Genomic DNA, 25,683 nt, shown 5'->3' on the forward strand with positions numbered 1-25,683 from the left:
CATCCTACTCATCTTGCAGCTCCTGTGCCCAGGACAGAGACTGGCCTAGAATGCAGATGCCAAAAGTAACTGGATTCAACTGAATGACCCATCACAAGAACATCAACTCAGGATCTCAGCTGCTCATCCTTCTTCCTCTTTCTCTAATTCCACCTTGTCTGGTTAAAGAACTCTCCACCATTAGGTTGTCCTTTCTTCACTTTGTCGCCTGAACCCTGTCTACTTAGCTATAGAGAGTTGCAAATATCTATACTGTAGGGCCTTTGTATAGCTCACCAGCTTCCTGTACCCCAATACACTGAAATGGCACTTTTAAACAGGTTCTCTTCTGTCACAGAATTCAGCTCTGCGCTACCTCTGCCACTGCCAGGAGTTATGAGTCATCCCTGCCCATGAGCCAAGAGAGATGGCAAGAAACGGCTTCATGAAAGGAACACCATAGAGCTTTTTTTTTTTTTTTAAAAAAAAGATTTATTTATTCATGAGAGACACAGAAAGAAGGATTGGGGGGAGCAGAGACACAGGCAGAGGGAGAAGCAGGCTCCACGCAGGGAGCCCGATGTGGGACTCGATCCAGGATTCCAGGATCACGCTCTGAGCCAAAGGCAGACGCTCAACCACTGAGCCACCCTGGTGTCCCACCATGGAACTTTTTTTTTTACCCCTTGAACATTATGCTCAGTGGGGTCTTTCCATGTTGGGCCATGTCCTTTCAGGATAAGCATTTTCCAAGGCAGTTACCTTCATATCCATGTTCTTATTTGACTCTTTCAACAATGCTATGAGGTAGGTAGGTGTTATTATCCCCATTTTACAGATGAGAAGACTGAGGTTCTGAAAGGGGAAGAGAACTTCTCAAGACCTCTACTGTTTAAAAAATGACCCCAGGGGCACCTGGGTGGCTCAAGCCAGTAAGCATCTGCCTTCAGCTCAGGTCATGATCCCAGAGTCCTCTCCCCAGCTTGTGCTCTCTCAAATAAATAAAATCTTTCAAAAAGACCTCAGATTAAAACTAAGATTTGAGCAAATTATTCCCACTTCATCATGACTGAGACACATTCTACCAAATGGTCTCGGATCCAAAAATATCCCAAGTTAGTGACCCTTTTCCCACAGGCTCCAGAACCAACCAAACTGAACCTGGGTACATCCTTGGAATAAATTGTACTTACAGCCCTGGAGCTTTGCCTTCTTTGCCCAACCAGCTGGAACCAAAGAAGGGAGTGCTACAGTTGCTTGCAAGTCTGAGGCATCACCTAACCACAGGGACAGTTTGGCTCTAGTCCATGCTATCCTCTGGTGAGAGCTAGTCCTTCTAGGTGAAGGTAAGGTGTGAGGAGACAGGCTAGGCTATCATTATAATCGGTTAAAAACAACACATATAACAAAACAAAACAAAACTTTATTTACAATCGAAAATGTAAACAGTCTTGGGTTCTGAATCTGTGACACTTCCAAGGTCTCTTGATCAGAAAGGTCAGCAGCAGGCAGGGAAGCAAACACAGGGGCCAATCCAGATGATCTCCCTCAAAGCGCCACCCAGAGCAAGGGAAGGCCTACGGTGGCAGAGGTGGAGGTCTGTTAGGGATGGAAAAGAAGCAGCTCGGATGCAACTGAAGGGGATATTCCATGAGACACAACACTCCCAGCTCTTGTCTACACTCCTAACCTGCTTTTCCCCAAAGAGCAGAACTGGCCTGACTCTTGCCCACGGTCAGACCTTTGGTTCCTCATGATAAAGTTGAGAGTATATTACACAAGAACCAAAAAGAAAGAAACTAATATTTATGGCCATGCATATCGCCTCATTTATTTACCCTTCACAAACTGTGCAGGATATGTTATCTGTAATCAAGCAGAAGAGGAAACTAGGGTCTCTCAGGGTTTAATGGTTTGACAGTGATGGGGCTTCTTGGTCTCCTTGGCTCCAAAGTCTGTGTGCTTTTTGCCAGACCTCGATGGCTCTCTGTGGAGCTCTAGAACAAAGAGCAATCCTTCGTCCTTGCAGGTTTTGGTCCCAGTGTCATAGAGAAAGTAAAGTCCACACCCTCTGTTTATGGCCTTGGTAGTTAGCTTTAAGAACAGAGTGAGTACACTTAGAAACTACCCTGTCTCCCTCCCCCTACATGTGGCCACACCCCTTTCCCTTCAAGGGACAGGGAGTCCTGGTGTCAGGCGGCAGGCTCAGAAGTTTACCCCTAGGCCCCAAAGCAGAATGTATAAAACTGCGTACATGCACTTTGTCCGTCCCATGGTGCTCCAGGACCTAAGCTCTATTGTAGACCAGGTGCTGTGTGAGTCAGCGTGGTCCCTGCCTCAAGGAGTACTGTCTAGAGAAGACCAGGCCAACAGGGGTAATGTGCCACGTTAGATGCCGTACGGAGATGGACCAAGTACTGTGCCAGCACCCAGGAAGGCACCGCTGCTGTGCCTAGACCGGAGAGATAGGAGGGACCAGGCTGGTTAGCCACATGCTCCTGGGAGCAGCTGCGAGGAACTAGGATCAGTTAAAACTCCGTATATACACAATTTTATTTCAATTATAAGATACACGCTCAATAAAGAAAGTTCAAGCATACACAGGACGATAGAAATGGGGGGAGAAAGACTCTTTGCCGTCTCTACACTACACAAGTAACTATTATTAACATTAATATTAATAGTTAACTATTATTAACTATTATTGGCTTAATTTCACTATAGTAATTCCTGAAACACTCAAATGTACTAAATCTTGACTTTGTCCCTTAACATTCCCTAGAAATGGGCAGCCCAGGTGGCTCAGCGCTTCAGCTTACTGCCTTCAGCCCAGGGGGTGATCCTGGAGACCCGGGATCCAGTCCCGCAACGGGCTCCCTGCATGGAGCCTGCTTCTCCCTCTGCCTGTGTCTGTCTCTCTCTGTGTCTCTCATGAATAAATAAATAAAATCTTAATAAATAAATAAATAGATAGATAAATAAATAAATAAATAAAAAGGAAGAGTAAATGATACTCTTTAATAAAAAAAAATTCCCTAGAAATCTGTCGTCCCCCCCCCCCCCCAGATCTACCTTTCTTTTTCAGGCTACGTGTTATTTCACTGATTGGTGTAGCTCAGTGTGAGACCTGATCCCTGTGATCAATACCCTGAGCTGTGCCTTTGTACTGGATTGGACTGGAATGAAGCCATTCTCCCTCCCTCTCCTTTTGGCTGGCAAGGCTTCTGTCTTTCAGGGCAGGCGACAACAGTGTCACACACCCAGCAGGCATGCAAATATTTGCTGTCAAATCTCTGGTGTTTCCTAGACCTGTATTTTCATGGGGAACCTTTTCTCTGGCCCGGACTTCTGCAGTGGACACCTCACCAACCTCAGCTTCTCCTACACGTTGCTGCCAGAATCATCACTGGAACAAGCAAATTCAATCACAATGTCCTGCTCAGAATATTCCAGTGGCTCCTGTTGGCCTGGTTCTTTTTGGAGGGCCAGGCAAGGCTCTTTTCTGACAATGCCCAGAGTACAATGGACTCTCACTCCAGGAGGGAACAAATGTGCATACTGCCTGAAGCCCTCTCAGGATAACATGAGTATCTCAGCCTGCCCTGATCTCACAACTGGCCCTGGCCTTCTCCAGCCTTACCCCTTACCTTTTGCTTTAAACACCTTCCTGCTTTGGCCATATGAATTAGGTGCAGTTTCCCTTACAACTCCTGCTGTTTCCTGCTTTTGTGCTTTTGCTCATGCTGTTCCCTCTGCCTGGAATGCCCTTCCGTTTTAGCCACCTGAGAAGTTCCCTTCTTCACCTACTCAGCCAGCCAGAGCAGCATCTCTCCTGTAGTCTCCGCAGACTGGTTCAGGCAGACATAGGCATTCCAGCTTTCCTTACTTTGTTCTGAAGCCTCTAGTCCAGTGCTCTTTGCACTATAATTGTCAGTTTCCCCAAGAGACTGTGAGTTCCTTAGGGACAGGAACTGGGCTTTTCAAATTTGCAGTCTCATATGCAGCATGGGGCCCATCTTAATCCATCAGTGCGTACTGTGGAAAGAATGAAGGACCAGTCCATGTGCTACCAACATGCCTCATCATCTTCCTCTACAGGAACATATCACATCTATGGGTAATCCCAGAATGGGGGACAGTGTTTCCTAAAGCTCCACCATTCCAATAGCACCTTCACCACTGTTCTAGCCACCACCCACAGGTTAATTAATTTTTAATCTGATCACCTTTGGAATTTGAATGATGCCACACTGTTAAAAGGTACTCATCACAGCACCACCTAAAGCAGCGCTACCCATATTCCTCTGATAAGAAGCACCTGAAATGCTTGTTACAAACATAGCGTCCTGGATCCTACCTCACACTCACTCACTCAAACTCTCCAGAAAAGGGATCTGGGAATTAGTAGCGTTAACAGATGATCGCAAGTGATTCGATTCTTTAGGGAACTTGGGGACGGAAGAAAGCTATCTACTGCTTGCTATAGGTACCAGGTCTGGGGATAATTGGAAGAGCAGCAATCCAGACTAGCTGGACTGCCAGAGCTCTCAGCCACTCCCCTTTCCAAGAGACTCAAACCAGAGGCTACAGACCAGTCCCCAAGTAGTCCTAAGTAGCAAAGAAACTGGCCTAGACTACAGCAGGAGAATCATGAGGGCCAAGGGTCACTTAGGTATACCTAATCAAATTCATCGTAAAAAGCTTTCACAGCACCCACGGAGATAAAACTATGGTTTCTATATCTAGAGTTGTACAGAAAACTTCATGCTCACTAAAACCAAAGTCAGGACCTAAGGCAAAACACAGAAGTTCCAGAAGTGCTTCCTAGGCAGATACAGCTGATCAAGCCACTGGCACCATCTTCTATCTCCTTCCCATCTTCTTTTATTTCCAGTGCCTAGGCGCAAGGCCCCATATGCATGATTTGGTGATATCTTGATTTCAATGCAGTAGATTCCTGCCGGACCAGTGCCACCAAGAAAGGATCTCCTTCTGGGTCTTTTCTCATTGGAATATGGAGGCTTCTTAATTAAAAAGCAGGTTCTGTTATTCTACTATAGCCCTGCCACTCAAAGTAAGTATTAGCATCTCCTGAGTGCTGCTTAGAAATGCAAAATCTCTGGCCCTATCCGGACCCACTGAACCAGAACCAGCATTTTAACAAGATCTCCTGGTGATTCATAAGTACATTAAGGTTTGAAAAATACTGCCCAGTAGGGTTTGAAAACAGCATCTATATTAACTGTCAACCATTATCCTGCCCCACACAACTGGAGGAATCTAAAACATTCCCATAGGAATTAGAGATGCTTGTAACTTTAGAGCTGGGAAGAAAAATGATGGGATGACAACTGTTCTCCAGGGAATTAATCTCCACTTTTCCTTTCTTCCAAATCACAGTACTGAGAAACCCAAAGTGGGGTCAGTACTGCCACCTAAATCCCTAACACCTTAAAGCTTATGATAAAGATTTTTGGTAAAGTTAAATGAGATAATTCAAGTTCTTAGCTCAGTATTTAGCACAAAAAGTATGCAATAAACGATAACTGCCATTATGATGTTGCCTCTAAATATTAGCTATGAAAAGTTCAATTCTGAGCAAGTCAGGGGTAGGAGACTGAATCGGAGGTATCAGACTTATATTTAATTAAAATTAAATTAAAAATTCAGTCCTTCAGTCACATCAGCCACATATTTCAAGTGCTCAACTGTCACATGTGGCTGGAGCTGCATGATGGACAGCACAGATATAGAACATTTCCACCATCACAGAAAGGAATTTCTATTGGACAGTTCTGGTCTAAGAAGCCTCTGGAACATCAAATGGACCCTGTGGAATTTATTCTGCTTGGGTTGCAGGCCGAGAAGAGAAGCTTCCATGGGGGCAAAGGTTTACATACCCTTTGCTAATAAGAGATGAGGAGGGGAGGGCTGTGATCACCACCCTCAGAAATCAAGCCCCCAACAAGGATTTCCACAAACTTTCTATAAGGGACTCAGAAAAATAAAGAAAAGAAGCCCCAAGCAAAAATTTCTAAACTCCATATTCTTTTTATCTCTGTCCTCCGGTAGTGATCAGTGGTCAATCCTTAGAAGGAAAAGGACCTAGTAGCTCAATTTAGGTTCAGCAAAGAACTAAGTGGGAGAAGGAGGGAAAAGCCAGACACTACTGAAGTAGAGCATGCTGAGCCCTAGGGACCCCTGGTACTGGCAGAAAAGAAACCTCAGGGTGTCAACTGTGCCTGAGAAGGGATCTTTTGGCTGGACAAGAGAGAGGACCACGTGCAGCTTCTAGGAAACACTTGTGCATGCCTGCCTCAGCATTTGCACACACCAGTTCCCTGCCTAAAATGCCTGACATTCTCCCTCTCTATTAACTCATGTAATAAATTTTTAATGAATGCCTGTAAGTACCAGATGATATAACACAAAATCACAGAGAGAAGTATGTACAGTTATTAAAATGGTCTGGCATTTGACTAGATCTCCACTGAGGAACAAAAGCAGAGAAAAGAAAAATAAATTCTAGGTAATTTTTTAAGTATGTAAATAAAACCATAGAAATATTAGAAATAATACAAAAGACATTATGATCTGAGATATTAAGGACCTTCCTAAACAAAACAAGACCACAAAAGCCGTAAGAGAAAAGATGGATAGTTTTGACCTCATCAAAACTTAGAACTTCTGCTTAACAAAGGTTATCACCAATGTTCAGAAAACCAACACATTGCTAGTTTTTGCTTAAAATACATTCTGGATAAAATAGTTATATAAAATAGAGAAGTAAGGTTCAGAATTTATAACTATTCAAATCATAAGAGAAGGGTAAAATATGTTATGTGCTATAAACATAGAATATTGTCAGTTTTGTTTTACTACAAAGTAGTTTTATGTGATGGGAGAGGAAAAGTCTTCAAGACATCTGTCAAATGGAAAACAAGTGATGAACAAAATAGTGTGACGAAATTTGGGAAAAACAAAAACTCCCAAAATAAGATAGGAACAAAAAAGGCCCTGAAGGACATACATCAAACTGATAAAGCAGCTACCTCCTGGGACAGAAGTGGGATTGGATGGGGTGGGGGAGGAGAGATGACAAGGACTTGAACTGTTTTCTCAAGATTGTATCACGTTACATTTATTTATTTATTTATTTGTTCATTCATATTTAATTTATTTATTCATGAGAGACAGAGAGAGAGAGAGGCAGAGGGAGAAGTAGGCTCCATGCAGTGAGCCCAATGCGGGACTCGATCCTGGGTCGCCAGGATCACGCCCTGGACTGACGGTGGCACTAAACCACTGAGCCACCCAGGCTGCCCAACATTACTTTTATAATTAAAAATAAACAACCAAATGAAATATATGAATCTTCATTGAATCTTTTTTTTTTTTTTAGAGCTATTAAGGTTACTATGTGGACAGTTGGGGAAGTTGGAACATGTATATTAAATAATATTACTGTGAAAAAAATATTACTGTGGTCATATAGGATGCTATTTTTAGGAGTTGTTTGCTGAAGTATTTAGGGGTAAAGTGTCAAGAAGTCTTCACCTTTCAGGATGCCTGGGTGGCTCAGCAGTTGAGCCATCTGTCTTTGGCTCAGGGCGTGATCCCAGGATCTGGGATCGAGTCCCACATCGGGCTCCCTGCATGGAGCCTGCTTCTCCCTCTGCCTGTCTCTGCCTCTTTCTGTGTGTCTCTCATGAATAAGTAAATAAAATCTTAAAAAAAAAAAAGTCTTCACCTTTCAAATGGGAAAGAAAGGAAGGAAAACAATGGAAGGAATGAAGGTAGAAAGGACGAGAGGAAGTAGGGAAAGAAGGGGAGCAGGAGAGAGGAGAGGCAAGAAGGTAAAGAAAGAAAACAAGTTAAAGCAAAAATGATAAGTGAGAATCTTAACTACTAGAATATCTGGGTGAAAGGCAGATAGATGGGTGTTCAGTGTATCATTCTTCCAACTTTTCTGCAGGTTTGAAAACGGAAGGAAGGAAGGAAGGAAGGAAGGAAGCAAGGCAAAACACCACTACCCCACACCTAGCTGAAGTGATCAATGTCTCCCCTGAACTCTGATAACACTTAGCAATGTCACTCATATTACCAGTGATCACCTTGGAGAATGTGTCTTACTCCCCATAAGCTCCTGAAAGAGAGGCATTTTTCAGTTGTCATCCGGCAAAGAGCAGGCAGTGGCAAATATGGGTAGGAAGTGAGCCCACATGGGCTGAGAAGTATGTTGCGTTCACTTATGAGGCTGGCAGATACAAAGTCAGGGCCTGGAAATGAGCATCAGTTCTGAGGAGAGGCGTGACAGCTGTGCTCCAGGCAGCCCAGGCTGCTCCCAGCAGGGAGTTGCTGGGGGGGAGGGAGGAGGGGAAGTGGGGGGGGTGGGGGGGTGGGGAGGCAGGTCCTTCCAGCAGGAGCCCTGAATGGAAGGAACTACAGTCGGGCAGTGCTGTCAGTGCTGTTGGAGACTGCCTACTGGTTCTCAGGTTGATACTTTGTAAACCACCAAGTGGTAGAAAAGTAAAAACACCCCAATAACCCTTCCTCTTTTGATCCTTACAACGAGCCCGAGATCGCTATTGTCCCCATTTGACAGATGAGGAAAACAGGCTCAGAAAGGAAGGTGATTTCCCCAAGGTCACAGAGACAGGAGACGGGCTCAATCTCATGTTCTCATGTTTCAAGTGTGAAGTTCCTTCCACTAGATCATGCTGTCTTCACTGGGGACTCCTAACCAGGAGGAGAAAGACACACGTACCTGATGATCAGTCTTGCTCTGGACTACATCTCCCCACACTGTGAGATTACCACAGGTAGCTTGGGCTTATTGTTGGGGCCTGTGGGAACATTCTAGGAGAGAAAGCACAGTGGAGATTCACGTACTCAGACACAAGCTCACCAAACATTTACTGATGTCTGTCAGCCCCTGTGCTCTGGATTGAGGACTCAGGGACTGAAAGGATAACAATCCACATCCTAGCAGAAGGGTAAGGATAATCCAGATCAAAGAGAAAATGTACTACAGTTAAAAAAAAAAAAGATCAAACCTATGATAGATAACAAGGCAATAAGTTATAAGACAGAGTTTATACAACAGGGCAGAGGAAGCAACCACTGCTTCAGCAGGTCAGGAAGGATTCACACCACAGGAGATATCTGAGCTGGGCCTAGAAGGAGGCAGTGGATCCAAAGAGGAGGAAAAGAAAGGAGAAGGGCATTCCAGTAGAGGAAACAGCATGAGCAAACGCTCAGGGGCAGGAAGGAGCCAGAGGCAGGAATGTGTATGGCACATTTAGAGAAGAGCTAGTAGCCTGAGGAGGCTGTAATATGGAGGCAGTAGAGGCAGAAGGGGCTGTGCAGAGGTGGCAGGAACCAGGTCATGAAGGATCTTGGATCCACCATAGGATCTTATCAAGGAGGTGAAAGGGCTGTCAGAGGCCAAACTTCGGTGTGCACTAGAGATGCAAAGCTGCAGGCTGAAAACACAGGGAGGCAGGGGCCACGTACTCCTCCCTCTTCCTGAGGGAGCCCACGTAACTGGAGGTGGTCAGGCCCGGGCCTCACACACTTGGCTCCTAGACCAGAACGGACGAGATACAGGAAATCAGAACATGACTCACCTCAATCTTTCGCATCACTAGAAGTCCGTCAATGATCTTTCCTGTAGGAAGAATATGAGCTAGACTTTATTATTCTCATTTGCGTAGCACTTTCCAGCTTCTGATGCCCACTGTTAGCCATCATCTCATTTGACCCTCCTCTTACCATCAGAAAATTGGGACCTGATGGAAGTGAAATGATTTGCCCAAGGTCACAGGTAAGAGGTTACAGAGCGCTAGGTCTGAGCGACTGCAAAGCCCTACCATACCATGCTGCCTCCGCATGGCGTTTCTTCAGTGATACCATCTGGGTTTCCCTCCCAGACACACAGATCAGCCAAGTGGTCACACACTCTATCACACAGCCCCTCCGCCCTTCCCTTTAGTGCTCCAAGCACATGTCCTCCCCACCTCCCACCACCTCCACCTTCCCAGACCAGTTATATCAGCTGAGCCCTCTTGGGCCTAGAGCCTGGGGACTGGCTCCTTTGGAAGTCCCACTCTGTGTGAATGGGGCCTGGACTCTGGGACAGGAATAGAACTCACCAAACACTACGTGCTTCCCATCCAGCCAATCACATTTAGAACAGGTGATGAAGAACTGGCAGCCATTTGTACTGGGACCACTGTTTGCCTGACAGAAACCAAGTACATCTCCAGTGAGTTTTCCCGGCCATGCTAGCCGAAGGATAAGATTCCCAAAAGAGCCTGTAGCCTTGATTCCTTTCTTTCAGCAAACCTTACTGAATATCTACTATAAGCCAAGTCTCCGGAGCTAGGATCCAAGGACATAAACAGGATACATAATCACTGCCCTCAAGGAGCTAGATCCTTGAATCAAGGCACAGTTCTCCTGCAGTGTGAATTTTTAAAGTGGGAACAACTGTTCATGGGACCTGATTTGCTGTATTTAATCCAATACTGGTTATACCTGGATTATAGTTACAAATTAGATACCACTGAGAAAAAGCCTGTTGCCTATGCCATAAGCTCTTTTGTCTGAATAGCTTTGTACTGCACCGTGACAACGGTAATAAATGCCTTTAAGAAAGTGCAAGAAATTGCTAAGCTAGTGCCATGCTAGAAAAAGACTACATTTAATCAATGATGTTTGCTTTTTACAGCTACACCCAAAATCCTTATTGAATTTTACAGGAGCAAGAATTTTTTAAATTGAGAATCTGAAAGTCTCTACCTGTATCCTCACTTGAAATTATTTCTATATCATTACATTTCATAATGTGTTATAAAAGAAGAGGCTATTATTACGTATGATGCAGAGGGATAATTTCTAGGGTGATATTTGACTTTCTAATGAAGTGTACTTTTGTACTTTACATGCTAGTATCCCCGAACTGCCTTTAATACACTAAATTCAGGCTTTTGTACATCGACAAGTTACCTTTCAGTAGCACTGCCTTGCAACAAGGTCTATGTGAACATTTTATTGCATACTTCCTTTGTTTTGGAAAATAGTAGTAGAAAGTGGAAAACAAAGTACTATTAAAAGCACAGGTCTCGTAAGATTAACATGACTGAGACAGGACTGGAAATTATGACATAGACCACTAGCAGTAATTGGACGCTGCGTGGATTTAAATTGGTTAATTCTGTGCTCAGCTGTGCAGGGATAAAAGCGTGTATGAAATACATTCACGACACTGTCTAGGGGAACGTGCTCACTGCCTCACTGAGGATTTTTAGTTATACTTAGAAATGTCCCACGTAAGATGAGGCTACTTTTGGGTTTTGTGCGTGTATTTAGAACAGCTCATTGCACGAAAGCAAGGGAATGCCTAAGCCAGTCAGAGAAGGCACACATTGTGCAATGAGGGACAGACTTCTCAGGGCTCCCAAATCTCTGCTTCCTTCTTTCAACCTAACAACCAACCAGTCAATCAATCTACCTTGCTGCTTGGCGTATGAACATTTATTAGCAAACAAACCAGAGAACCATCATATACATTTTTATAGCTCAGGAGATGCTCTCTGTCCTCAGCCACTCATTAATTCATTCTCAGGCAGGTCAGCTTACTGCTTTCGAGAATAAGCTCTGGAGCCAGATGATGACCTAGCTGGAATCCCAGCTCCACCACAGACTGTGTGACCTTAGTTTAGTCACATACCCTCTCTGGGCCTCGGGGTCCTCATTTATACCTATCTCAAAGGGATGCTGAGAGGATTAAAATGAATTAACGCAAATACAGTGCTTTTTGAGCAATTGGCCAATAAATGTTAGCCATCATGCTGATGATCTTTTGGTCATTCATCGGTATCTGCTCCACGCCTTTCTGTCTCAAGTAGTAGGGCTTCAAGACCACTGAGGCCCAGTCCCTGCCCTTAAGGAACTTACGATTTAGAGGAGGATGGAAACAAAAACAGTTCTGCACGTGATTTGTGATAGCACAACTTCACCAGTGTCAGCTTGAGGGAGCAGACACTGTTTCCTTCCATTTTTCTGACTCCTCCATAGATGCTAACATAGGGGCATGCCCGTAGAGGGTTCCAGCCCTCCTAGCAAAGATCCAAGCCCACCTAAGCTCCTCCTGCAGCATTTACCCGTGATTACCCAGCCTGGCTTTCCAAAAATGGGGTTCGCACAGTCTGCTGGTCTGGTCTTGCCCAATTCTCATGGCAGCATCCTGACTAGCTTCCCTGCGCTCACCTCCATATTCCCATCTGCCACTCACCCCGCAGCCAGGAACTTCATCCTAAATCACAAAGTTTATTGACCCTGCTCAAAAAAGTGTATGGCTCTCCATAACCTATGCAAGAAACTCCACACACTTCATCTTTACTTTCATTTAAAACCCTTAAGGAGCTAGACCCACCTGCCTCTCCAGGGGTCTCTACTGGCCCTTCCCTCTCCCATTCATAAGAGATATTCTCATCCTTCCTCACCTTCAGCCCCTTGACTGCCACCCTGCTATTTCACACCACCCTCCTCTGAAGCCTGACCCCTGAAGTACTTACTCTCATGCTGCGGGGCCCTCCCAGTACTTTTACATACCCGGAGGAGCCCTTATCTCAACAGGCAGTAGTGTGAATTATACTACACTGGGCTTGTCATTTTGCATGAGTGATTCCCCCATTAGATGTTAAGTGTCAGAAGGGCAGGGATCAGGTCTGTACCGGAGTACCATACACCCGTCTGAAACAGACTGGGTGTCGGAAAACCTTCACTTGATGAATGCCTGCCTAAATAAGTGGAAGGTTATGCAAGTGAACACAGAGTGGGTGCCCGGAAATACTAGATCAGGGAGAGCAAGACTAGAGACACTGCCAGGGAAATGGGTGATGAGGGAAAGCAGGGAGGGGATTCAAGAATGAGAGGAATGCAAGGTGGGATGAGTAAGGAAAAATTAGGGCAGGATGAGTAAGAGGAAGATGAGGGAGTGAGCATGCAGCAGAGTGAGCAGGAGTGGGATAGATGAGGCAGGGAGCTGAGAAAGGGGAGGGGGTAGGAAAGGGTGCTCAGGGAGCAGGAGTGGTCAGTGAGCCCAGAGGAGGACCAGCCAGGAGGTGGCATGAGTGGGACGGTGCCTTGGGAATCCTGGTGGGTGGAGTGCCAAGTGCATGGATGTTGGGCCTAAAAGCAGAACTGGCTGTGTTCTGAGCAACAGGGTTGGATGCCAAGCTGCATATCCTGGCTCAGACAAAGGTAAGAAAACACACATCAGAGTTCAATTTTGGTTTCCCAGATTGCTAGGGGGCCCAGCTGAACAAAACCAAAGCCAACTGGGAAAGGAGGTGAAGCAGAGGTGAGTCCTGGGACAAGCAAGAGAAGAGTTTGCTGTGATCCTAAGAGACATCACTGGGCTCAAAAGGGGCCCAGAAACCTGCTGCATACAAATCTAATCCAAAACCTTGACTGGTTGGGCAGCCTGGGTGGGTCAGGAGTTTAGTGCTGCCTCCAGCCCAGGGCCTGATCCTGGAGACCCAGGATCAAGTCCCACATCAGGCTCCCTGCATGGAGCCAGCTGCTCCCTCTGCCTGTGTCTCTGCCTCTCTCTCTCTGTGGGTCTCTCATGAATAAGTAAATAAAAATCTTAAAAAAACAAAAAACCTTGACTGGACCTCACTTACCATGGAAAGCAGGCCTGGTGCTGAGTGTCTAAGTTTAAAATTTTCATCTGCAAATGGCCCCCGGTAAATACTGGCAACTCCAGTACCATCTCCCTGAGCAGAGAGAAAGGAAGTGTTAGCAAGTTTTGAGTGTTGGGCATCCCCTGAAGCCCAAAGGAGGAATGCTGCGGCACCACAGCAACACTCTTCAGGTATACTCTTCCTCTTGAAGGTCCCTTTGAGAACCACACCTCTTTGACCCCATTGTACAATCAAAGCCACCCCCATACAAGGCACCTGCAGCCCACAGACTGGCCAGGACACTGCACAGATTGGGTCCGACAGGTCACAGCTAGATTTCTAAAAGCTCGGTTTAGACAGAGGCAAAGTAGGGAACAATAGTACAACCATCATATACATAATCCTTGCCACTCCTGAAGACTCTTGTGCCTGGAGTCAAATAAAATTACCCACTTAACTGACCACTATCCCTACCTCCCCAACCTATGCAAGTGGGTGGGTTCTTGGAAGTCTAGTCTATACAGATACTACTACCCTCCCGATCAGAGCTGATTGCTCCAGGGAAGGATGCCCAAACAATGCAGGACCAACTAAAGTTCCTTCTCTAGGAATCGGGAAAGAGGACTGATGCTACACTTCAAGGTTGAATTTATCATGTAAACCTGGAAGCTAGCAGTGACCATCTTCTGTAAAGCGGACTAGAGAACAGAAAGAGAAGGCAACATACAGGTACAGAGAGCACTGGAGAAACAGAAATACAAGGAGTGCCTCGGTTCCATATGGCTTTCCAGTTTTTAGACCTGTTTCTTCCTTTGGGTTTCATGAAACACCTTATCATAAATCCCCAATTTCTGCTTAAACTAGTTTTATCAGCATTATCTCTTTGCTCTTTCAGTAATCACATGGAAAAAGCACTAACATCTTCCTCATTTTTCAGCGGAGTCGACTTAAATCAGGGTAAAAAAGCAACTAGACCACAGTCATATTTGCAGTACCTTAAGCAGAATCCCTGGGGTCTAAAGGTAATATTGAGAAGGTGCCAAAAGACCAATCTCTTCCAGCCAGTAAGGAAAAAGAATATTGGGTGCATGGCAGAAAGGGAAAGCACTGACCTAGGGCAGAATCAAGGGGCCCTTATTGAGGCAAAGATTACCAAAGGGGATTAACATAAACCAGAGACGGAAAAAAACTGTCAAAATCGAACCTTTATTTGGTTAAAAATTACTAAAACCAAGCTCTGTGTAGTGGAAAGATCTGGATGTGAGTTCCAGATCAATCCTTTATGAGCTGGGAAAGTCACTTCATATCACTGAGCATCACTTCTCTCAACTATCAAGTGAAGATGAAATCACCTGCTCTCTACACTGCTGCCATGAAGATCCAATCAGAAGAGAACCTGCAATTGACACAGCACTATATAAATGTGAGCTATTATACCTTTAACTCCTACATATATACAGAAGAGAAAAACCAGTTCACTTCCAATTTCCCAATAAACCTGGGGGACAGACCATTGCCCACATCCTTTTCTACAATTATGCGATCTATCGCTCTCCAGGAGCCAGAGTAGGGAAAATAACAAAAATTAATTCTCAGGGGATCCCTGGGTGGCTCAGCGGTTTGGCGCCTGCCTTTGGTCCAGGGTGTGATCCTGGAGTCCCGGGATGGAGTCCACGTCGGGCTCCCGGTGCATGGAGCCTGCCTCCCTCTCTCTCTCTCTCTCTCTCTCTCTCTCTCTCTCTCTCTCATAAATAAATAAATAAATAAATAAATAAATAAATAAATAAATAAATAAATGTTAAAAAAAAAACTCTCAGAGCAAACAATAGGCAGTGGCTTAAAAATTAAATAGATACATATTAAAAAAAAAAGCTAACTTAAATTTTTAACAATTGTAGATTGATCAAATAAATTTGTTATCTATTCATAATGGGATATTACATAGCTATTATAACGTGACTTAATGACAAAAATGTAGACAATTATTAAGCATAAAAAAATTAAAATGTATACATGATCTTAAGTCTGCTAAAAATTATATTTGAGATACATACATATGTAACAATAAGACTGGCAGCTATAAACTAAAATGCCAAGAATATATTCCTTGAAAAGCAAGACGCCTTGAGAGATGATTTTCTTTTTTGCACTTCTGCAACCAAAAAATAATTATTAAAACAAATACATATTCTTGGTCCAACTCTAGAAGGTCTCAAATCCTACTTCTGCTTCTTGCTCATTCTATTTTTTCTTTCCTAAGAGTGGCACCAAACAACTGTTTCTTGACACTCAGCCTTCTGGCTGACCGACTATATTGTCTGATCCTGGAGCTATCGGCAAGTGACTGGATGTGCCTGGCAATGACCAGTAAGAAGCTGGTCTTGTCCCTGTTAAGACAATACAGCAACGCGAGCCTATGGGAAGGAAGGAAGGAAGGAAGGAAGGAAGGAAGGAAGGAAGGAAGGAAGGAAGGAAGGAAGGAAGGAAGGAAGGAAGGAAGGAAGGAAGGAAGGAAGGAAGGAAGGAAGGAAGGAAGGAAGAGAGAGAAAGAAAGAAAGAAAGAAAGAAAGAAAGAAAGAAAGAAAGAAAGAAAGAGAAAGAAAGAAAGAAAGAAAGAAAGAAAGAAAGAAAGAAAGAAAGAAAGAAAGAGAGAAAAAAAGAGAGAGAAAAAGGATGAAAAGGAAGAAAAGAGGAAGAAAGGGCAGAGAATAGATTCTTAGCCCTTCTTACCAGGTACCACAAAGTATACAGTTGCCCAGGCCCTACTACCATCAGTGGAAGCCAGGGGTTGCAAACTTGCCCTCCAGGGACATAAGTAAGGGAAGCAGGTGGTAGTGACTGAGGTGAAATGTCAAGGACAGACCCTGATTAAAGGAACAGTTATTTGATTCCAAATCATTGCTGCTACATGAGAAACACAGGCCAAGTGCACACCTGTTTTCCATTCTTTAAAGAGAAAACAAAACTCTGGAATTTTCTGGTGAAATGTCCCAGTTTTACAACATCACACACATGAAACAACATGTATCTAAAATCTGCCACTTTGTAACCTTTCCTAGACAGGAAGGAAGTCTTTAAAAATTCCTCAAAGTTTAACTAAATAAATATACATAAGAAGGAGAAAGACATCTCCCAAGACTCAAGAAAATAGCAACATGACTAACCAAATGATATTAATAAGACCACAGACATGCACACAAGTGGTTGGTTAAGAACAAAAGTAGATTTAAGAAGAGATACGGTTTATTCAGCACCTTCCAGAGTCAGAGGAAGGCGAAGAGGCTTGGTATGAGAGACACATACAGTCTAGTCACAAGAAAGTCCATTAATCGCAGCGAAGAGCCATTCTACTGGGCCCCGCTAGTAAATAGAGGAAACATCCTTCCAGAATGATCTACCTCTGTTGCTCTGGTTCTTTGCCCACTAAATCGGTTTCTGATGAAAAACTCCGCTTTCCAGGCATGTGGAAATAGGACATAAGCATTTAGCTCACTGAAAGAGAGCTTACTGCCATTTAGAAAACAAAACAAAACAAAACAAAACAATTGCATCTGATTTCTATCCAAGTTTCATGTGACTAACTAGTTTGCATCTCTCATGGATCATCTATAGGCATGCTGGGAAAGTTAGCTTCTGGCCCTAAAAGGCTGATTTGGAAGTCAGTTACTCAATCAGGGTGCTGATGTCTGTCACCTAATGGTATAAAGAGTGGAAGCCAGCAACTCTAAAGGACATTCCTGTCACCCCTCTTTCTCATCAAACTTGGTTATTGTTTCAAGCCTCAGGACTGGACTCCATAGCAAAAAAAATAGTAGCAACAGCAGTAATAAAAACCAATATTCCTACAGATCTTTATTAGCAAAGAAATAATACTTACATTAACAAAATCCCCACCCTGGATCATGAAATCTTTTATGACCCTGAAACAGAGAATAAAGGATCCTGAGAGAAGGTTCTGTCATTTAGAAAAACATTGACGTACTCATTATACTTTAGATTAACACTGATTTAAAAATAAAACGTTTTTTAAACTTTGGTATTTTTTTTTAAAGACTTTATTTATTTATTCATGAGACAGAGAGAGAGAGGTGGGGGGGCAGAGACACAGGCAGAGGGAGAAGCAGGCTCCATGCAGGGAGCCTGACGTGGGACTCGATCCCGGGTCTCCAGGGCCACGCCCTGGGCTGAAGGGGGGCGCTAAACCGCTGAGCCACGCGGGCTGCCTCCTTTTTAAAGAATGTTCTGCTCTAAAAAAAAAAAAAAAATGTTCTGCTCTTACTGGCTTTAGCTAATCAGAATCCATCCCTGGGGGTCTGGGGATGGGGGGAGAGGATGCTGAGAACACTGTTAATTGTAACTTTGCACCTACTGTTAATACCTTGGCATTTCTGCTGAATTCAGTTGGCAAAGTTCTGGCGCTAAACCGCTGAGCCACCCAGGGATCCCTTGGTTTTTAATAAGCCTTCAAATCTATTGTTGAGTTCACAAAAAACATTCCTTCTCAAGATCTAGGAATTATCCTATGGTTTTAGTTCCCTCTAAAGAAATGAATCTTACTTTCTTAAGAAAGTAAGAAATTACAGGGCAGCCCGGGTGGCTCAGTGGTTTCGTGCCTGCCTTCGGCCCAGGGTGTGATCCTGGAGACCCCGGATCAAGTCCCGCGTCGGGCTCCCTGCAGGGAGCCTGCTTCTCCCTCTGCCTGTGTCTCTCATGAATAAATAAATAAAATCTTAAAAAAAAAAAAAAAAGGTAAGAAATTACTTTTTTAGAAAGTAATTCTAAAAGCCTGCAGGACGGTTTGCCAAGCCTTACCTGTGGAAGGTGCTTCCTTTGTATCCTATCGGAACCCCATCTTTTCTATAACCAAAAAGAAAGAGACTTGGAATGACGACAAGTAATGACAGGTCCTCCCAGCTTCCCACACACTCGAGCCAAGAGACTCCCTAAAGGTGGTGGGGAGGAGAGAGATAAAGGAGGCAAATGAACTGAAGACAGACCCTTGGGGTATTAACCTTCTACTACCGGCACCAGCAATCATTCAAGGCCTACGGGTGTGGTTCCCCAAAACCCCACTGCGGCCCCGGGGCCACCCTTCAGGAGCGAGCAGACGAGTCACCCGCGTCTGAGAGACTGACCTGAATTCTCCAGTGCAGAACTGCCTGAAAGGGAAAAGAGCAGGGATGCTTCAGTCTCGGTGACCCCACAGCGGGGGGCGCGCCTGGCGCAGAGGGGCGGGGAGGGGAGCGCGGCCTGAGCCCCCCGCGGGCCCGCCGGCCTCGACACCCAGAATTACGATGAGCTGAGATGGGAAAGGTAAAAACAGGGACAATTCGGAGCTCCGATCTCAAGGGCGGGGAGCGGGCCGGCACGCAGGCCCGGTCCGGCTCCCGGTTCCGATGAGCATCCCTTACCTAAAATTCTCGGCCGTCTTCGGCACAACGTCTGCAAAGAGCTCGATCTTCATGCGGCCGACCTCCTGCAGGCGGCGGGACACGGTCAGAAGGCCTCAGCGAGCAGGGATCCGGAGGGGCGACCCGGGCCCCCCCGCCCCCCCGGCGGGGCGCTGGGATCCGCGAGACGACTCCTCTCCCTCCCGAGCCCCCCGCCCCGCAGGTCGGTAGGTCCCGGTCCAGCTTCGCCTTCTGGCTTCCCGAGTCCGCTATCCCCGGGTGCGGGAGACCCTCCCGGCCGGGCCTGGAACCTCACCTGGCCGCCGATGCTGACATCAAAGAACACCACGGGATTGACGGGGCTTGAATTTGCCACCGCCATGGCTCCGACCCGGAAGCAGTAGCCGCAGGCAGCGGTTCCGGCGAACCCGAGCCCCGATTTCCGGGGCTTCTACTCGCCGGCGCAGGCGCAGGCAGAGCCACCCGAGGCCAGGCCCCGCCCCCCGGAAGTCCCGCCCCCTGCGGAGCGCTCCCGGCCTCCGGCGCCGAAACTGGGCGTCGCGCAAGTGGGCGGGGCCAGGGCCTCCGGCGACGTACACGCCGCGTCTTTCCCCCTCCGCTCAGTGTGCGCCGCGGCGGCGGCGGCAGCGCGGGAGGCGGTGGGTCCCGGCTGCTGGACCCTGAGCGCTCGGGTTAAGCCGGAACCGGAGTTCTGGTTCTGCTCGCGAGCTGCCCCTCTTGTGACCTACCGTTCATTCCTCCTGGAGCTTTTATTTATTTTTTCCCCCTTTTAAAGATTTTACTTATTTAATCACGAGAGAGAGAGAGAGAGAGAGGCAGAGACACGTGCAGAGGGAGCAGCAGGCTCCACGCAGGGAGCCCCACGTGGGACTCGTTCCCGGGTCTCCAGGGTCACGCCCTGGGCCGAAGGCAGGTGCTCAACCGCTGAGCCACCTGCCTGCAGCTAGAGCTTTTAAAATAAACCTGCTTATAGATCCTTCCTGGCCTCCCATCCTTAGCTCTAGTGCCTACTATTGAGTAGCCCATAGTGAGGATCCAATAAATAGATTCAATGAATTGAGTGGGAAAAGGTGACCTTGGGCAAGGCTTAAGAGTCACAGCATGTATCTGATATCATAGCTATTGTGTCCTATATCCTTTGATCATCCTTTTTGGCCAGTTGTCTGCGGAAGCAGGGGTTACATGTAAAAACTCAATGTCTCAGCTTAATGGTGTCTTTTTTATTTTTAGTTACTTTTCCTTTCCCTTTGGTATCCTTCTCTATCTCCAACTGAAGAGGGAGAGGAGAGTAGGAGGGAGAGGAGCAGGATGGGAAGAAAGAACAGCAGGAGTCACCCTTCAGTATAGTTTATACCAACTATTCTAAAATAATTTTTTTAATTGGTAATATCCAATGTTGATGAGGTTGTGGAAAAACCAGTGCTAGTGAAAATAAATGATGCCTAGCATTTGTTAAGCAGCTACTAAGTTCTAAATACACATTTCATTTAATTTGGTCCTCACAACTCTATGGGACAGGAATGACTACTGATCCCATTTATGGATCAAGAAATTGAGGCTTAGAGAGGTTGACCATAGGGGCACCAGTGGCTCAGTCGATTAAGCATCTGACTGCATCTCAACTCAGGTCTTGATCTTTGGGTGGTGAGTTCAAGCCCCACACTGGGCTCCATGCTGGGTGTGGAGCCTACTTAATAAAAAGAAAAGACAAGAAAAAAAGTCTGACTATAGAAACATTACGTTGACACAAGTTTTTCTTCTTTTTTTAAAGCAACGCTACAAGTGATGTACCAAAACTGTATAACATTTGTGTCTTCTGGCCCATAACTGCCAATCTTTTCTGGAGTAACTCGAGAGAAAAGAAGAGTTATATTCGCAAAGACTTTCACCACAGCATAATCTCAAATAGTGAAAAAGCAGAAACAACTTGAATGCAAACAAGATAATTTATAGAACATCAACGTGATAGAATATCATGTGGCTACTGAAAGAATAATTATGAAGACTGCTGAAACACAGGAAAATGTTTTATGGTGTGTATATATATATATATATATATATATTTAAAGATTTATTTATTTAATTATTTATTTATTTATTCATGATAGACATAGAGAGAGAGAGGCAGAGACACAGGAGGAGGGAGAAGCAGGCTCCATGCCGGCAGCCTGACTTGGGACCCGATCCTGGGACCGGAGGATGGCGCCCTGGGCCAAAGGCAGGTACTAAACCGCTGAGCCACCCAGGGATCCCCTGTTTTATGGTATATTAAGCTAAAAATCAGACTGTGAAAATGAACATATAACAACCACTTAAAAAATATATGCATTTGAATAAGAACCAAAAAGGAATGTATGAAAATAGTTGTGTTAAGAATGCCGGATTAGAGGAGATTTTTCTCTTTAAAGTATTTGCTTTAATATGATTACGTTGTTTTTACTTTTCAAAAATAATTAATACCCATGATAATAGGGGGGAAAGTGCTGAATTAGACATATATGTGCTCTGCTGAACAGAACACTAAGTAAACCATTGAACTTAAGTCATTATTATTGATCAATACAAAGTTACTTGAGGATATCAAACACACTTGAGAAATCTATTTTTATAACTGGTTTAATGAATTTATCAGCAATTTCAAAGACTGTCAGTTGATGTCCAGTGGGGATCTGTGGTAATTCTTCTCCATGTCATGTTCCACCCTCACACCCAAGCTTTAAGTTAGCAGCTTCGATCAGTCTAGTTTTAGCCACCAGTGATTTTATGGTTCTGACTTTTGGTCTTGTTCTTGGATGCACTGTGTCTCTTTCAGAATAGTCACTTTTATGTATCCAGGTTCAGAATTCTGTGAACCCTAAAGAGACTTGGGGGACTTCAAGGTTTGCGATTGCTTCTTCTGACTTACGTTCCTCAAGCTCTTGAAGGTTTCTGACTGACTGTACCAAACCTCTTCCTGAAAAACTAAGAATGGCCATTTGTGAGGACTTTGTGAAAACGGGATCTCTTGATAGCACTCTGGGATTACAGGGATAAGGTATCAATTGGATTTCAGTTTTTTACAAGAGTCAAATACAAAGAAAGTCAAGTAACATTTACCTTAAATTTATGTTCAGGGATTACTTTCTACCTTAAGTCAAGATTCTGTCAGATATGGGGGTGAAGAGGTGGAAAAGAGAGAAGGAAATGGAAAAAGATTCAAGTACTAAGTATAGAAAAATCACCCCCAAATGCTATGGTTTGTCAAGCTAGCAACTCAGGAGGGGTTAGGCTGCCATGACTCTCAGGCTTGCAGATGATTGTCTTGACTTTACTAACCTGGAGCTTGATAACGGCAAGATTTTACTCCATACTTCAAGTTCAGGGACGTCATTAATTGTCTCCTAAAAGAAAAGAAAGGATTGCATATTTAAAATTATAAGCCATTGGCAATATGATCCTAAAATGTATGCTTTATATATATGTTTGGCTAAAGATTTAATTCACTTACCTCATACCTATTAGAATGGCCATCATTAAAAAAACAAAACAAAACAAAAACAAAAACACAAGAGATAACAAATCCTGGCACAGGTGTGGAGAAAAAGGAACCCTTGTGCACCATTGGTGGGCATCTACATTGGTGCAGCCACTGTGGAAAACAGTAGGGCAGTTCCTCATAAAACTAAAAACAGAAATGCCATATGATCCAACAATTCCACTTCTGGATATCCAGAGAAAATGAAATCACTGTCTGAAGATATCTGCACCCCACGGCCTCATGTTTATAGCAGAATTATTTACAACAGCCAAGACATGGAACCTAAGTGTCCATGGATTGATAAATGAATAAAGAAAATGTGATAAACACACATGGAATGTTATTCAACTATGAAAAAAAAGGAAATCCTGCCATTTGCAATGACATGGATGTACCTTCAGAGCATTATTCTAAGTGAAATAAATCAGAGAAAGACAAAAACTACATGGTTTCACATATATGTACAATCTAAAAAAAAAAAAACTCATAGAAGCAGAGATCAGATTTGTGATTGCCAGAGGTGAGGGTGTGGTGGATGGAGGAATTAGTTGTAGGTGGTCAAAAGGCAAAGACTTCCAATTATAAGATAAATTCTGAGGATGTAATATACAGAGTGAAGACAACATTTAACAGTACTGTACTGTATATTTGAGAGTTGCTAAGACAGTAGATCTTAAAAGTTCTCATCGCCAGGAAAAAAATTGTAACTAAGTGAGGTGATAGAGGTTAATTAATCTTACTGTGATAATCATTTTGCATTGCATGCATATATCAAATCATTATGTTATACAAATCAAAGTTACACTTTTTAACTTATGCAATGAATGTTATAAGTCAATTACACCTCAATAAAACTGAAAAAAAAAAGTATTCCCTAAATACCTATAGAATATCTGGTAATTCTAAATCTTACATTTTTACATTAGCACTTCCATTGTAAGCCTGCTTATTATATCTATTTTCCTACATGAATTACCTCATATTAGCTGATAAAAATCATTCTGTTTTATTTACTTAGGTAAGGTTTTACTTAGTACTCTGGTAAATATTTTCTGTCCCTTTAAATTATGAAAAAAGTATTTTTTTCATAAAATCTATGACTTTAAAAACCAAACACCCTTTCTCACAGAAACCAATCCACAGAGACCAAATTTTACATATGATTATGAGGGTTTAGTAATTCTCCGAAACTTGGACCTCTGTTTAACCTTTTTATAGGCCAGTTTGTTTCTGTAAGAAATTTTTAGTTATCCTGAAATAAATGAGAAACTTCTATAAGGAGGAAAAAACTAGCATTCGGAGAAATTTATAATGTGTGAAAAATATTACTAGACTAGGAGTTAGGAGAGCAAGGCTTGAATTCTGGCTCTACTAGTTGTTAGACTCTGATACATCCTGTCACCTCTCTGCGTTTTGCTTCCTACATTTAAAATGTAAGAATAACAATTAATACCTAATCTTTCAGGGGTATTGTGAAAATTAATTAACATAAACATATCTAACATATGGGAAGAACCCAATAAGTGTTCAATATAGAAACAAGTGTATGTATATGCAGTGAAAGAAAGAAGCTATATATATTTTAAAGATTTTATTTATTTATTCATGAGAGATACAGAGAGAGAGAGATGCAGAGACACAGGCAGAGGGAGAAGCAGGCTCCATGCAGGGAGCCCGACGTGGGACTCGATCCCAGGTCTCCAGGATCACACCCTGGGCTGAAGGCGGCGCTAAACCGCTGAGCCACCAGGGCTGCCATTTTTTGAATGCCATTTATTTGCCAAGCAACACACTTGGTACTTTATATGCATTATTCTAATTATTCTACTTTATCGCCAGTAGCCATATTTGAAATTCATTTACTGATTCATTGATTCATTCATTCATTCTTGTGGAGATATAATTCACGCAATATACAACTCAGTCATTTAAAGTGCACAATTTGGGGCGCCTAGGTGGCTCAGCTGGCTAGGCATCTGACTCTTGGTTTCAGCTCAGGTCATGATTTCAGAGTCATGCGATCAAGCCCTGTGTTGGGCTCCACACTCAGTATGGAGTCTGCTTGTCCCTCTCCCTCTGCTCCTTCCCCCTGCTTGCACTTTCCTTCTCTCTCTCTCTCTCTCTCTCTCATATATATATATATAAATAAATAAAAGTAAAGTGCACAATTCAATGGTTTTTAGTACATTCACAGGGTTGTACAACCATTGTTACAATTTAAAAAATCTTCAGCACCCCCAATATAAACCTAATACCTTTAGCTACACCTCCCATCCCTAAATGATTCAGCCCTAAGCAACTACTCATCTACTTCTATGTTTATATAGTTGCCTATTCTGGATATTTTATATAAATGGAATTGTATAATATATGGTGACCGTTTTTCTCATTTCACATATCTTTAAACTTTGTCTGCATTATAACATGGATTAATGCTTCATTCCTTTTTATGGCTGAATGATATCCTGTTGTATGGATGGATATAACACATTTTATTTTATCCATCATCTGATAGACATTTGGATTGTTTACTTCTTGGCTATTATCAATAATGCTGCTCTAAGTCTTTATATACAGAATTTGGTGTGGAACAACCACCTTTGAGTGTTATTACTACATTTTCCCAGATTAGGGAACTAGAAAGTGAATTAGGTTTCCTTTCTTCACACAGCTAGTAAAATGCTGAGCTGGGATTTGAGACATGAGGTGCTTTGAGAAAATATATCAAGGACACAAAGCCATATTTTGAGAGGGGAGGATTCAGAAAAAGCTTTATGGAAGAGAAGATATTTAGTTGAATTCTGAGGGACAGTAGGAACAAGCCAAGAGAAAATCTGGTGGATGGAAGTCATGGGAGAAGGCAGTGGAGGGAGAGGGGTTTCCTAGAAGAGCCTAAAACTGATAGAATATAGAATTCAAAGACCTGTACAATGTGGAACCCTAGAGTGGAGAGGGGAACCAATGAGAGATAAGAAGGGTGAGAGTGGCAGAGGCCAGGTTGTGGAGAATATGAAGACTGTGTTGGAAAATTTGGGTTTTATCAACGAGACTGTGTTAAGTCATTGAATAGCTTTGAGTCATA

General features: G+C 43.8%; 2 protein-coding genes across 4 annotated transcripts in view; both read right to left on the reverse strand.

Annotated features, from left to right (window-relative positions):
- Nucleotides 1–1,382: 1,382 nt before the first annotated feature.
- PPIH (peptidylprolyl isomerase H) lies at nucleotides 1,383–19,520 on the reverse strand. 3 transcript variants are annotated; one of them, XM_055342001.1, is made up of 10 exons: nucleotides 19,380–19,520; nucleotides 19,085–19,149; nucleotides 18,809–18,832; nucleotides 18,486–18,530; nucleotides 17,551–17,593; nucleotides 13,674–13,766; nucleotides 10,134–10,221; nucleotides 9,609–9,649; nucleotides 8,747–8,838; nucleotides 1,383–1,556 (listed from the first exon to the last, which is right to left on the reverse strand). In XM_055342001.1, exons 1-9 carry the CDS (start codon nucleotides 19,443–19,445, stop codon nucleotides 8,770–8,772), a joined length of 534 nt encoding a protein of 177 aa, XP_055197976.1. In that variant the 5' UTR covers nucleotides 19,446–19,520; the 3' UTR covers nucleotides 1,383–1,556; nucleotides 8,747–8,769. The 3 variants fall into 3 exon arrangements, with proteins under 3 accessions (XP_055197976.1, XP_055197975.1, XP_055197977.1); XM_055342000.1 differs by having other exon boundaries at nucleotides 1,383–1,578; XM_055342002.1 differs by lacking the exon at nucleotides 1,383–1,556 and adding an exon at nucleotides 1,585–2,431.
- A 2,164-nt stretch (nucleotides 19,521–21,684) lies between these two features.
- CCDC30 (coiled-coil domain containing 30) overlaps nucleotides 21,685–25,683 on the reverse strand; it is a 121,597-nt gene continuing 117,598 nt past the window's right edge. Inside the window, 3 exon segments of the mRNA XM_055342080.1 lie at nucleotides 21,685–21,960; nucleotides 21,962–22,045; nucleotides 22,400–22,464. Of these exon segments, the coding sequence (XP_055198055.1) occupies nucleotides 21,846–21,960; nucleotides 21,962–22,045; nucleotides 22,400–22,464 (264 nt within the window). The 3' untranslated portion in view covers nucleotides 21,685–21,845.

Source organism: Nyctereutes procyonoides, unplaced genomic scaffold (assembly GCF_905146905.1).
Source record: "Nyctereutes procyonoides isolate TBG_1078 unplaced genomic scaffold, NYPRO_anot_genome, whole genome shotgun sequence".
In the NCBI taxonomy this organism is placed as follows: domain Eukaryota; kingdom Metazoa; phylum Chordata; class Mammalia; order Carnivora; family Canidae; genus Nyctereutes; species Nyctereutes procyonoides.